General features: G+C 39.6%; 1 protein-coding gene across 1 annotated transcript in view; it reads left to right on the forward strand.

The window, feature by feature from the left end:
- The window catches only part of TBX20 (T-box transcription factor 20), a 50,955-nt gene extending 38,398 nt beyond the window's left edge, over nucleotides 1-12,557 (forward strand). The window contains exons 7-8 of the mRNA XM_090050165.1: nucleotides 3,576-3,682; nucleotides 6,285-12,557. Coding sequence (XP_089906291.1) covers nucleotides 3,576-3,682; nucleotides 6,285-6,625 — 448 coding nt within the window. The 3' untranslated portion in view covers nucleotides 6,626-12,557. The remainder of the gene's footprint in view (nucleotides 1-3,575; nucleotides 3,683-6,284) is intronic.
- Nucleotides 12,558-13,031: the final 474 nt, after the last annotated feature.

A 13,031-nucleotide genomic window follows, 5' to 3' on the forward strand; every position in this document is an offset into this window, starting at 1 on the left:
CTAGGAGCACTCTCACTGCCTTGGCAGCCATGATTTGGAAGAGTGACCCCAGTTTAATTTCTGAACAAAAGGGTTATGGGTGCCTACCCTCAGGGGCATTGGCAACGCATAGTGGGTACATGTGGGTGCATGTGCACTCCCTGAGATTGGCAGTGCACCCCCCACAAACAGTGCCGCTGATGCTGCCGGTAGTGCCTGCGGGCAGTTGCCTCTGGGGCCCCTCCCCCTCACTGCTGATACCGCCAGTGGTGTCTGTGGGCAGTCCCCATTTGCTACTGGCCAGCACCACCCATCACCGATACTGCTGGTGGCATCTGTTTCAGCTCTTGGTAGAGCACCGAAGCCCAAAAGAAGGGTAGAGTTTAAGATGCCCAGTGTTTTCTTTAGGTTTGCTTCTTGTGAATCCCTTTCAAGACATGCCACTCTCTCCAGGCATTAAATAAGGTTCCTAACTCAGGGTCAGGGATTCTGCAATGTGGTCCAGGTGCCTAAGGTCATAAGTAGATGTGGGACTTGCCATCTAACTCCCTTGTACAGACATATGATGTGACTCATAATCCAGGCCTCTTAAAAAAATTAAATTTGGGATAATACCACAAACCAGAAGCATGGTTAAGCTCAAATAATTTATGTAAAGTTTTGCATTTTAACCCTTAGCTGCTCATTGCAAGGTTGTAGCTCACAGTTAACATATTTATGTGACAAGCTGCTTTTTCTGACCTCAGTTTCCCATTCTGTTTTTGTCTCTACTTGAATATACTTTTTCTGCTGACAATCAGTCAGCACTTTTTAAATCTTTGGCATAATGTCACTTTTTAAATCTTTGGCATAATGTCTGCAAAATTAAAAATAAATAATTTTACCATATCTTGCCCTACTTTTAAACTTCTCAAATTCAGGGTTCACTCAAAAGTCATCTCTTTTCCCTTTAAAAGATGACAACCAAAGAGCACAATAGTTTTCTGTATAGCAAAGGGACCCATCTGGAAAGAATTTAGCCTGCAAATATTATAGGCATTTGATTTAACTTTAAATTCCCATTGGTAAGTTAAAGGTAAATTTACTGGGGCAAATAATTCCCAAATATACCTCCAATGAAGCTGGTAAAATACCTCCAGTGAACCTGACTAGTTTGGCTCACTGGTCTAGACCCTGCATTGTTTCTGTTGCATCAAAATATTATTCTGTATATCAGAATGTATCATTTCAAATGGACATTTACTAGTAATAAAGTCAATAGAGACAATGGAGACTATCACCTGAAAGTGATTTATTTTTTTTCTAGAGCTTTTAAAGCCAGTTACAGAGTATATGGCCTTCAAATGTGAAAGTTATTACAGGTTGGCATCTAAACCACTTAGCCAAGACTATTTTACTTCATTATCCTAGTCTTTTAGGCTGGCCTGATGTACTTTCTCTCTCCCTCCCCCTCTCTTTTTAAGTAAAACATCTTTGCATTTCCCATTCTTCTTGAAAATGGAAAAGAGGTATTAAATACATAATGTAAACAATGCCATCTGTCTTTTTCTTTGTAAAATCTTCTTCAAGATAGCCCTGATATGACCACTGGTTTCAATCACTTAAAAGGCAATAATTCAATTATATCATCCTTTATGTAGGAACTGCCATTGCTTTCAGTCCACTTCCAATCCTGACACAAGTAAATCACTTTGATAAGATCCACTTTTTTTTTTTCTAGGAGACTAGCATAAGTAATGATACCAGCGATAGACCAAGGACAAAATTACTATAATGGCCTTTTTGTAAGAAAGGAAAACATGTGGTATTGTGATTTACTGTGCTATTGGAAAATGTTTTTTCTTGGAATTTTTGCAATAGCCACATTGGCATGGTAAAATACATTTAGTAGCTATTAATTACCAAATGGTAAATTCTAAAGAAGCTTGCACCAAATGGAAAGTGTAAACAGCTGCAGTTAACTAGATTTCTTAACTGAGAACAGGAACATAAAACCCCTTTGGGAATGAGTTAGGTTGGAGGCATCCTTGGTATAATACCCTTGATTTAAATGGAAATATACCAGGGATTATTTTGGTCATCTTCATTAATTGACATTACCTATCAGGTAGACAGCACTTTCTTCTGAAGTTGTTCATGTGAATTTAGTACTTGGTTAAGTGTCAGATTACAGTTACTCTAAAATAATTCACCCTTAATTTTACCCCATAATAAATTTGCTCTTTAGTAAAGAGGTGACACAAACTGGACTAGCAGACTGCTCAGAATAGGTTCTCTTAAGGTGTGTGGCCACAAACTGGCAAGAGAACTAGTTTGTGTTAAACAAGTAGCTAGACCAGGATGAATTGACTAGGGGAGTGGTACAGGGCACATTCCACATGATCATTTTCTTGCATAGTAAAGTTACTGCTCTTATTTCCCGACCGGTGCCTTTACTCTAGATTTGAGTGAATTACTGGGCACGTCTACACGAGATGCCACATTGCCGTAACAACGCACTACAGCGACATAGCATTGGCAGGCACAAACCGTGATGCCGCAGCTACATCATTGTAGCGACGCACTCCCTCACTATAGTGCGTCGCTACGGCCACACGGCGGCTCAAAATAACCATGCACTACTGGCATGGTGCAGTGATGACTGCTACTATGCTGTCATTTAGTACTTCCTTTAGGAGGTCATTGGAGGTATTGGAGGTACTAAATGATGGCGCCTTAACGGTGCCATAGGGGCATGTGTAGATGCACCCACTGTGTGGTAGAGATGTGTGTTATGCATTTGTTCCTTTTTTACCACATAACAAGGCCAATTTACTACACGGGAAATAGGTTGTGCCTCTGCCTCTTTGAAAGTCTAGGCCTATCCAATGTCTTTAAATCCACAGAATAGTTACTGCAAGACAAAGAACACTGCAACTGTTCCATGCTATGTTACTAGTGTGCGTAAATCTTAACAGGAAGGGAGTACCCTTGAGGTTTCTTTTTGTACACTTCTCCCTGATCTTGAAAATGGTCTCTGAAAAAATGGGGAATTGCCAGTTGATAGAACAGTATTTGCAGTGTGGACACTTGTCCCCAGGGAAATAGATTCTGATCATCGCTACTGACCGAGATGGGGCTTTCCCAGCACAAGTGTTCACCAGTTTGAAGTTGCACTTTCAGTTTTTGTTGAATGCCAGTTTTATATTCATTGTCTACAAGAACTGATAGGTTTCACACTGGAAATTTGGCTATGAATGTGTTGCCATTCATTCAAGGAGAAAAAGCAACATTGCATCTGAGCAACAATGAGTGTGGTATTTTTAACAGGCCACAATATAACTGAAATATGCTAAACTTTTTTGTTAAATAAATATGAATAACAAATATAGATGAGAAGATTGTGGCCGTCTGGACATTTCATAGGCAATAGAGTGGCAAAATTTGTCAAAGAGATTTTTTTCCTAATGAATTATATTCTCAGTCTAGTGTCTAGGCTCAATTCATCTCTTCATACCAGTCACATTAGATTTAGTTTTAGTAGAGAATTATTCTATGGCTTACATTCTGATGCAGGTGAGGAGCCTACTGACATCCTATATTGTTTTCTTCCACAGAGAAAGTGTGGAGAGCCTTATTCAGAAACATTCTTATGCACGCTCCCCTATTAGAACCTATGGAGAAGATGATCTGGGAGATGAGAGCCAGGCAACACAAAGCAGAGGTAGGAAAACGATCTTGAAGTGACAAAACTAAGGGCTAAACTCCCCATGTAGCCAGACTGTGCCTGTGCCAACCACTGCTGTCTGACCCTGTGGAGTTGCTCCCCCTTATGCCACTGATGTAAAGCCCATGGCATACACCAGAGGTGTGTAAGTCTACTCCACTGTGTCCCTTCTTCATCTCTGGCAAGGTCCTATACTGAGAGTAAGTGCAGTAATAACTGGTACAAAAGGTCTCCACCACCTTTAGGCCAGCAGCGAGTTCCCTTACTCATAATAAGCTTCTCGCTGTCCACCTCCAGCCCGCTTATGGCTACTTTGAATTGTCTGAGCAGTGTGACAGGGCGAGAGCAGTGTGGCAGGGTGAGAGCAGACTGGAACATTGACCTTATCTCTTAAGCCTTCATTTTTAACAACCTGATGGATTAAAGCCCCAACCCTGCCTGAGCCTTTCACCTCAGTTTTGCTTGATTTACCAATTGCTAAACAAATGGCTATTCTGAGGTGCCTTCCAAGTGGATTCTTGCTGGACAAATTGCATCTGCAGTCACTCTGCCACTGAACCTAGACCTTGACTTAGTCCTGTGGGATTGCTTACTGGCATTAACTTGTGTTGCATTTTTCTCTGCATGCTGACTTCTTGTACTGCTTAGTACGTGGTGGCCACTTGAGGTGAAACAATTCTGTCTGCTTTCATAAAGGCAATGCTCTTGTCTTGTCCTCTGACTTCATATAGGGTTGATAAGAGCACTGTTCCCATTTCCAAGCCCTCTGTGTGTGTGGGGGGGAGGGGAGGGGCAGGAAATGCTCATTTTTAACTGAAGATTGCCCAGCAGAGTTTGCTAATACATGATCTAAATATAATACTCCATTTTCCAGGATTGCTAGGCCATACCCTCAGCTGGTGTAACTCCATTACTCCACATCACTCTTTCTCTCTGGTTGAGCAGGTGAAGCGTTCATCATGGAATAACTCAACCAATGCATTTGTTTATTTTTTCTGTTTTAATGGTTTTCCCAGGAGCAGATGGTGTTTTCTAACAAATATTTATTATTTGAAACTGCAGATCATTGTGTGTCTACAGTTTGTTTTCAAATAGCTTGTTTGGAAGTCAGTATCTGACAGGCAAACTGTTTTTCCTTGACAGATAAATATCTTCATATTATTTATCTTCTCTGATTATCTGATCATCTCTTAATGTCAGATTCTAAAGCTAGTACTGATAATTGCAATGGAAATATTTCTTTTTCCCCAAAGACGACTTTGCAATTTTGGCTTAACTTTTTGCTTTGTCAAACGTGTTTTCCAGAAAATTTATTTCCTAAAATATCCCTGTAGGGAAGAAATTGTGACCCCCCACTGGAAGTCAACAGGAATTTGCTGTTGATTTTAATGAAATTAGGATTCAAATAGGCATGCAAATGCAAAAGGGATATGAACAACATTTTGAGTTCTTTAAATAAAAAAAGACATTAGTGGAATTTTTATAGTATTTACTTATGTGCAAACCCAGGCAGATAACGATAACCAGTTGTATATATAAATAATACTAACTGACTCTAGCCTTTGTGAGAAACAGGATTTGTTTGGTAAAACCTGTTATCGGATCAACTATATAGTTGGGAGAAATGCTAGACAAGGCTAAACTAAATACCAAGTAGAACAATCTATAACATCTGCATTAGACTCTTTGAAAGTGACTGTCTGATTGCTGACAAAACCAAATATATTTTCATTTGCAATTTAAAGAAATTAGCTTCCTCCTTTTTAGTTTGGAAATGCTGAGAAAAAAAGACATTTCATTTAAAAGAAATTCTGTGTGGTCCAACGTTTCTGGAACTAGTAATTTTTTGAAAGTTTACAAGATAAAAATAATTACATATGAAAATAGAGCATTCCTCTGTTGAGCGCAAATTTTTAATAGAAGTGCTTCCAATATTTCAAGATATTGTGGCAGATTTCAGTGTTAAGGCAATTCTATAGATCTTATTGGTCATGGTTACTAGCTAACCTCTAGAACTCTGCAAGTAATAACGAAATAACAGAAGCGCTTTGAAATGACCCTGTTTTTAATTCCTCAAAATTTCAACCAGCTCAACTGGCCAGATATGAAAAAATGTATATCTCCTCAGTTCGGTGATGAAATGAAATGAAACTTGAATCTGAGTAATCAGATGTTTAACTTTTTGGGACCAGCATTAACAGTAGATAGAATATATAGATCTATTCACAGACTGAAAAATCAGTAGAACCTAATGTTGTGTAAAGTGGTAGATTCTGTGGAATGCCATCGAAAACCAATCTGCAAGGCTGATTCTACTGTCCAGGCAACCACAACCAGTTTCTTAAAATGAAGCCTTGTTTAGAGAGAGGTTTTATCCATATTATATACAGGTAAAGTGGGACCTTTGGTGAATGAAAACATAAAAAGAAGTTAGAGAGGGAAAGAGAGAGAAATCTTTGGGGAAAATACTGATTTGCACTCATAGCTCATCTTTAAAAACTGTATTGCTCTATAAGATTCCTTTTTTCTTTTTGCTGTTCTAGTTGCTTTATATACTACTATGCAAGCATGAATCATTTATTTTTCTCCTTGTTCACAGGATCAGCTTTTACCACATCTGATAACTTATCTCTCAGCTCTTGGGTATCATCATCAACCAGTTTTCCTGGATTTCAGCACCCGCAGTCCTTGACCGCCCTTGGTACCAGCACTGCATCTATAGCTACTCCCATTCCTCATCCAATTCAAGGATCTTTGCCTCCATACAGCCGCCTAGGAATGCCCCTTACCCCATCTGCCATTGCCAGCTCAATGCAAGGTAGTGGCCCAACGTTTCCCTCATTCCACATGCCAAGATACCACCATTATTTTCAGCAGGGGCCTTATGCAGCTATTCAGGGACTGCGTCACTCCTCTGCAGTAATGACACCATTTGTATGACTGACATAAGACAAGAGAAATCAAGATTTTCAGTGTGCAAATTTGGTATGAAAATACAAGGGACCTTCCTGAAAGGTCTATGGAAGAAGAGAGTTGAACTCATAAAAAACCAGCTAACATAATGCATGATGGATATAGATTCCTCCATTGAAGGATCACTGGAAGAGAACACAGCTTGGAGTTGCTCAAAGAACCATGTGTCTAATACAGCCAAATGGATTCCAAAGTGTGCAAGATTTTTAATCAAGTACAGGTTGATCCAAAGGTGCATCATAGTAGTGGAAAGAGGTTGCATTATGCAACAGTGTACAAATTAATTGTGTATAGGTTTTTTTTCACATGCTAAAAGGATTCTGAAAGAGGCAATACTCTTACTGAACTCCCTCTCTACTGAATAATACAAGCCAACCACCCCCCAGATTTATTGCTACAGCTTTGAGCATGTTTAGGCTATCTCAGCATCAGTTTGCTGGAAAATGGACAGGGGCGGGAGAAAGCCATTGTCCTTTTTTATTATCCCCCCCCCACATTTGCTTATCTTTATTAAGAACAGTATTTAATAGTTAACAATTAATTATTAATTGATATTTTCATGAGGGAAAAACCAACCAAATGTAATTCAGTTGAATTCATCCTTTCATTTTCATTTAGTCCACAGGGTTGTATCAGGTCAGAAAAGAAGACTGCATTACAGAATTGCCGCAGAGATATTGTATTCTTTGCTTTCAGTCTAAAAATGAACTTCTCATATCTCAGAAGGGGCCAATTAACCATCTCTCAAGAGTGATGGAGGCAAATACTGTTTTTGAGCTTCAATCTGAAAACCAAAAATCTCCAACTTTTAAACTAAAACATTTATCTGCAATTGATTGCAAAGGATCCTTGTGTCCAACTGTGCACTTGTAAGGAGAAAACAAAATTTGACCCTATTCTTTTAACATATAGATCTGCCTGCCCAGCTTCCAAATGTTAGTACTTGAGTATGATCGACACATCACAATTCACCAGCTCCCTTGATTTTCATGGGTTGGGTCACAGATGCTGTTACTAGATATGCTGCTTTTGTAGATCAAGGCCAATTTTTTTTTGCTTGTTTATGTCTCTATATGGTTAGTAGAGTTGCCTGAGACATATATCAACACAGAGAATTTGGCACATGCTATTTCTTCATGAGGATGGATATTGTGTGGATTTCTAATTAAGCATTTTTGGGTAAGCCATTGTTAGCATTTTGGCTTTAAACTGGAGTTGCTAGTCATTATCTGATGTAAGAACCATAATTAGCATTATGGGCAAAATTTACCCTGGTACAAAGAGGCAGCATGAGACCTATGAGCCATAAAGTCTTAAGACATGCCTGGCCTCATACTGGCTAAGTGCACAAGGGTGAAATTCTCCATATGCAAGGAAGCAACTGTTCTCATGGAAAGGCAATGGTCCAGGCAGCTCAGTCAGCATACAGTTCTTGTATGTCTGCACAAGACGTACATGTCTAATGACCTCAGTTACATAACCAACTGATAAAAAGAGGCTTTGCAATAGTGTATCACAAATCTTAGGATGATGGAAAATAGGCTTTGAATGGCATACCTTCCATAAAAGCACTGTTCTCTTATATGCCAACCCTGTAAGTGTTATAATATGATACAGTAGGGACTTCAGCATGTGCCATGTTTCAGTGAAGTGAAAGACAAGTCACCCATCTCTCTTTTACCTGTATCCCATTCACTTGCCGTATGCACCCCTACCAATAAGGCTACGTCCACACTGTCTCTGACCGTGCTAGCAAGTGCTGCCATAAAAAGTTTTCCCGCTTGTCTCACTCCACACATGAGATATGCCAACAAAATGTAATGCTGCCACTGCCTGGTGCATGCCCAGGGAATGATCAGTACTGCTCTAAGGCTCAGTCATGCTTCTTGGTGCAATACCTAGCACCACTTTACTGGTGGCTACCTCATATATTTTCAGTATGGGGAATGAGAGTAAGTGGGTCAAGCATGTTTCTTCTCAAATGGAGGAAGGGTAGTCATGCCTGATGCTCACAGTAAGACCTTTTTATGCTTTCCCCAGTCTCTGTTACATTGTGTTCTGATCGAGCTGAAAAATCTGTTCCCACAGATAAGAAGTGTATTAATAAGCCCTAAGCATACTGACTACTTTTAAAATCTGGATGATTTTGCCATAGAATGAATGGATGCCATTGCTTCAGCATTACCTCAACTTCTACCTATGCACTGTACAGCATGCTGCAAGGATGGGTGTAAAATTGTTTAAGGCAACTAGTAAGTTGTTTTTTTTTTACTGGTGAACTTCATCATCCACTCATAATTTTTGGATTAGGGAATGTCACAAATTCAGGTAACAGTCCAAATGCTTTGTCAACTTTGATAGGCTGTAAGTAAGCACAGAATTTGGCCTGACTTACCTATTTACTAGGATTTTGCACGTGCGTGTCCATTTTGGCTGAAGTTATATGTGGTAAAAGACCCATTTTGCTATGAACTCCAGTCTTAGATAAACTGAACAGCTACAGATCAGAGGTGTGGTGAAAAGGCTCCAGGCCACCCTCCAAACGCAACAAAAATTGTCTTACTGAGATATTCAGTGCAGATTTGGAAGAAGAATGGTACTCTTTTGCTTTTCTTCCAACTGTATAAACTGGTAGGTGTAGTATTTACCAAGCTAATATACCAGTATTTCTTATGCAATATCATTGATTTATCTAGCATTGCATGGGGTATAAGTCTGATTAGAATTCAGCGTAGCAGCTTTAAAACTGTTTTTTTCTATATGCTAGAAAATGCTGAAGCAAGTAAACCACTTTCAGTTGTCTTATGAAGGGTGGAAGAGATGAGCTGAACTAGTCTTTGTATTTGGAAACTATTCTTTCAGAGTGACTTGCAAAGACTTATTAAGCAGAGCCTTAGAAATAAATCATATGATCTCATTGGCTCTTTTCTATATCTTGTCATGCTATTCTCCATTTAAAATTTCCCCTGTGATGGTTACAGGGCATGAAAATGTTTCAGAGAAACTTTCGTGTTTCTCATGAAGGTACAACTACTGTATATTAGTAGGAGAAAACCTGGATTTTTTTTGTTGCAAATGGCTAAAATTTTCAATGAAAAGCAAGTCATTACAAAAATGAAAGTAATACACATCTGAAACATTTGGCACTAGCTGTCCCCTTCCATGGAAAATACACACGCAGGGTGCAAATTTTCACCCGCTATACATATGGAATATTCCCTTTAGTGGGCACAGTTTGCAGTCTTTTCAGTAAGGTGGGGAACAAGGCTCAGACCATAGTTTGCTTCCACAGACCATAGGTTAGGCTCTCTGAAAAGTCAGCCCTCTCTATTTTGCTGCATGACCAGTTCTTCCCTACAGTAGGAAAACTCCTTCTGGCTTCTCCACCATACTCATCCCACCAACTCGGCAAATGGCAGTTTCCACCAGCATGCATCTCTCTTTTTTTCAATGGAAAGTTTGTGGGCACTTTACCAGAAGTAGACTGTATGTCCACTTCTTAGCTCCATTCTTTTCTGCTGTTGACTTGATCTGCAAAATCAACGACTGCCCAATCCCGTGGAGCTCATATGGTTTCAAACCATAGGGAGTGCAGTGTAACTGAATGGCAACAACTGCCTTGCAGTTTTCATGACATTGGGGAATGTCTGTCCCATTATTTCTGTGATTCCCTGTCCTCCGTGCCTCCCATGTACATTCTGATATGTCTGCACCTCTAAAGTCAACGGTAAAATTCTCCTTGACCTTAATGGAGACAGAACTGCACCTAGCAGTCTTACTGATGGTATCCAGCTAGCTACCGTTAGTGATACTGGCAGTGAAGGAACTCCATAGAGGAGGCAGTTTTCAATCTGCTTTAAAGTATTTGTTGCAGGCAAAATCCTTAAACATGTAAGCCAAATATTAAATACTTGGATACTAGGATATCTTTGTTTAAAAACAACAGTTGTTGTTTTGATACGAACTCAATACATTCTTCCCAGGGTGTCTGTATTGATCATGTCACAATACCATCACTTTCAGGCAAATAGCTGCTGCTGGTAGATGGCTCAGGGATGCTCGGCAATATTCATACTCATATTTGCAAACTATTTCACATGTTTTTTCTCGCACAGACAGCGCCTTACCTGAGTGAGCTTTCTTGGCTGAGCAGAATGGGCCCTGTGTTCTTTTCAGAAGGGTTGGGTTAACATGCCTGAATTTGCTTTTCTAAGAGAATGATAAGATTATCCTTCTATTTTTGAACTGCCTGGTTCAAAGTGTAATAAGCTTCAGGTCTTGTATTTAACAAAGGCATCACAAAGACTAAAACAACTGTTCAGATGCATTGATCTGGCTTGTCTTTTTTATTTCTGGAATCTGAAAGATGTTAAACATCAAATACATTTTAAATCTGGCCATTCACTTCACAGAACTTTCCCATCTGGTCAGCTGCCTGCTGGGAGGGGACTGCCAAGTATACAAATTCAGACTCATTGGTTGAATTACACTGGGCATAAGCTGATTTAAGAAGTGCAGACAAATGAGTTGAGAGATCACTTTCAAATGATTCCTTCTGGGTCCATGGAAAACAGCAGATCTTGTCCACTCTGGGATATGGTGGTAGTTATTTTTCAGCATTGATGCAGCTTTGCCTCGGAGTGGGCTCTAGTGGAGGCAGCTGCAGGCTGTCCTTATGCCATCCTCCTTTGTGAGTCAAAAATGCCTGCACCAGTTTTCTGAGCTCCATGATTGGTTGCACTCATGGAGCAGCATCAGTGCTGAGAAACATTTACAAAGTTTCCTAGCAAATGTGCACCTTTACAGCTTTGAAAATAATGAGAACTGACAGGTGCCAAGCACTTTAGGAGAGTCTGGCAGACAAAGCAAATAGTATATTCTTTGGCCAGGTGGCAGAGCATGTTGATGGGAGGGAAAAAAAAAGCTTGCAGTACTCAGCATGTGCTAAATGATGAATTGATGGTGTGATTAGGCCCTCTGAGACTTCTCTATGTGTATGTATTAATAGAGCATTAATGAAAATTATATTTAAATATACTTTAAGAAGCATCCAAAACAGACTGATGAAGTTCACCTGTATGCAGAGATGGCAGGAAGGCCCATGTGCCATGCAAGTCTTATTATTTGGGGAGCTGCTCCGGAAATAGCTCTTACATTGATCCTCTGTGCAGGAGTGAGAGTAACATTGTTTTTCACCACAAGAACGTGTTTTTCTCTTGGTTTGTTTTTGTGAGATTTGATTTCTCTGACTGTCTGTGCCTATCTGTGGCAGGATTTTTTTTTCCACTGGTACTAACTCCTAGCAGGACTGAGAGTATGATTATCATTTCTGGTCTACCAAATGATATATTTTTTATTTTCTCTTCCTTACCTTTTTACAAGAAAATTAGGCAGTGATTTCAGTGAGTACCCTGAAGTAATTTCTTATTATAGCTTATGGACAAAAAATACAGTTTGCTGTATTTTACCTCTAGCACATTTTAAATAGTCTCTTATTTTACCTTCAGAAATATGAGAAAAGGTTTCTTTTACAAAATAGAGAAGGTAAAAACTGGATGTAGCCTCTTTAACAGTTCTGCTGTTTGCTGTGTTTAATTTGTTCTTTAAAATGCATTATGTGAGCACATTCATCATGTACTGAGCGTGTGTTTGTGTGTATGGGGTTGGGGGAAATCTTTTTATGGAAAAAGAAGTTATGAACATAAACTATGAAGCAACATCTAATGAAAAGTTTCTTTTTAAGTGCAATATATTTATTTCTGCTAGAAATATAATATCAACATTATGTAATATTTGAAGCATTAAATGTTATTTGTAAACAGCTTAAAATTATATATATATCTCACAAAAATGTACATAAGTGCAAATGTGTGGATATTCAGTTCCTTTCATTAAAATATTGGGTGTTTTGATATAATCCTTCTTATTTAGCCAAACCTTTCTCCTTCTGCTGTTCTCTAGAAGTCATTGGCTTTAACTGGGACACTTGTATACTTCTGTAATGAGAGATTCAGGCAGAGTTGCTACTGTGTGAAGTTGCCTTAGGCTAGGTACAGACAGTCAAAAAGCCTGAGGCTGAATCGATTCAGTCTTTCCAGTTAATCTAAACTGAAGAGATTAAATTGAAACAGAAGTGAGCAGACATTTACCTTTGATTCAGGTAATGCAGCCACGTGCTGGCAGTGATTCAGATCAGAAGATAGGGCAGGGATGGGCAAAGTCCAGCCTGTGGGCCAGATCCGGTCAGCAGTGGACTCCATTTCCCAGCCACCCCTGCTCACGGCTGGGGCTGGTCTCCATAGAGATCCCAGTTGCATGTGAATGCACAAGGCTGGGGTTGCCATAGAGACCAGCCCCAGCCATGGTGGCAGAG

Source organism: Crocodylus siamensis, chromosome 5 (assembly GCF_052110815.1).
Source record: "Crocodylus siamensis isolate JL-2025a chromosome 5, ASM5211081v1, whole genome shotgun sequence".
Taxonomy (NCBI): domain Eukaryota; kingdom Metazoa; phylum Chordata; order Crocodylia; family Crocodylidae; genus Crocodylus; species Crocodylus siamensis.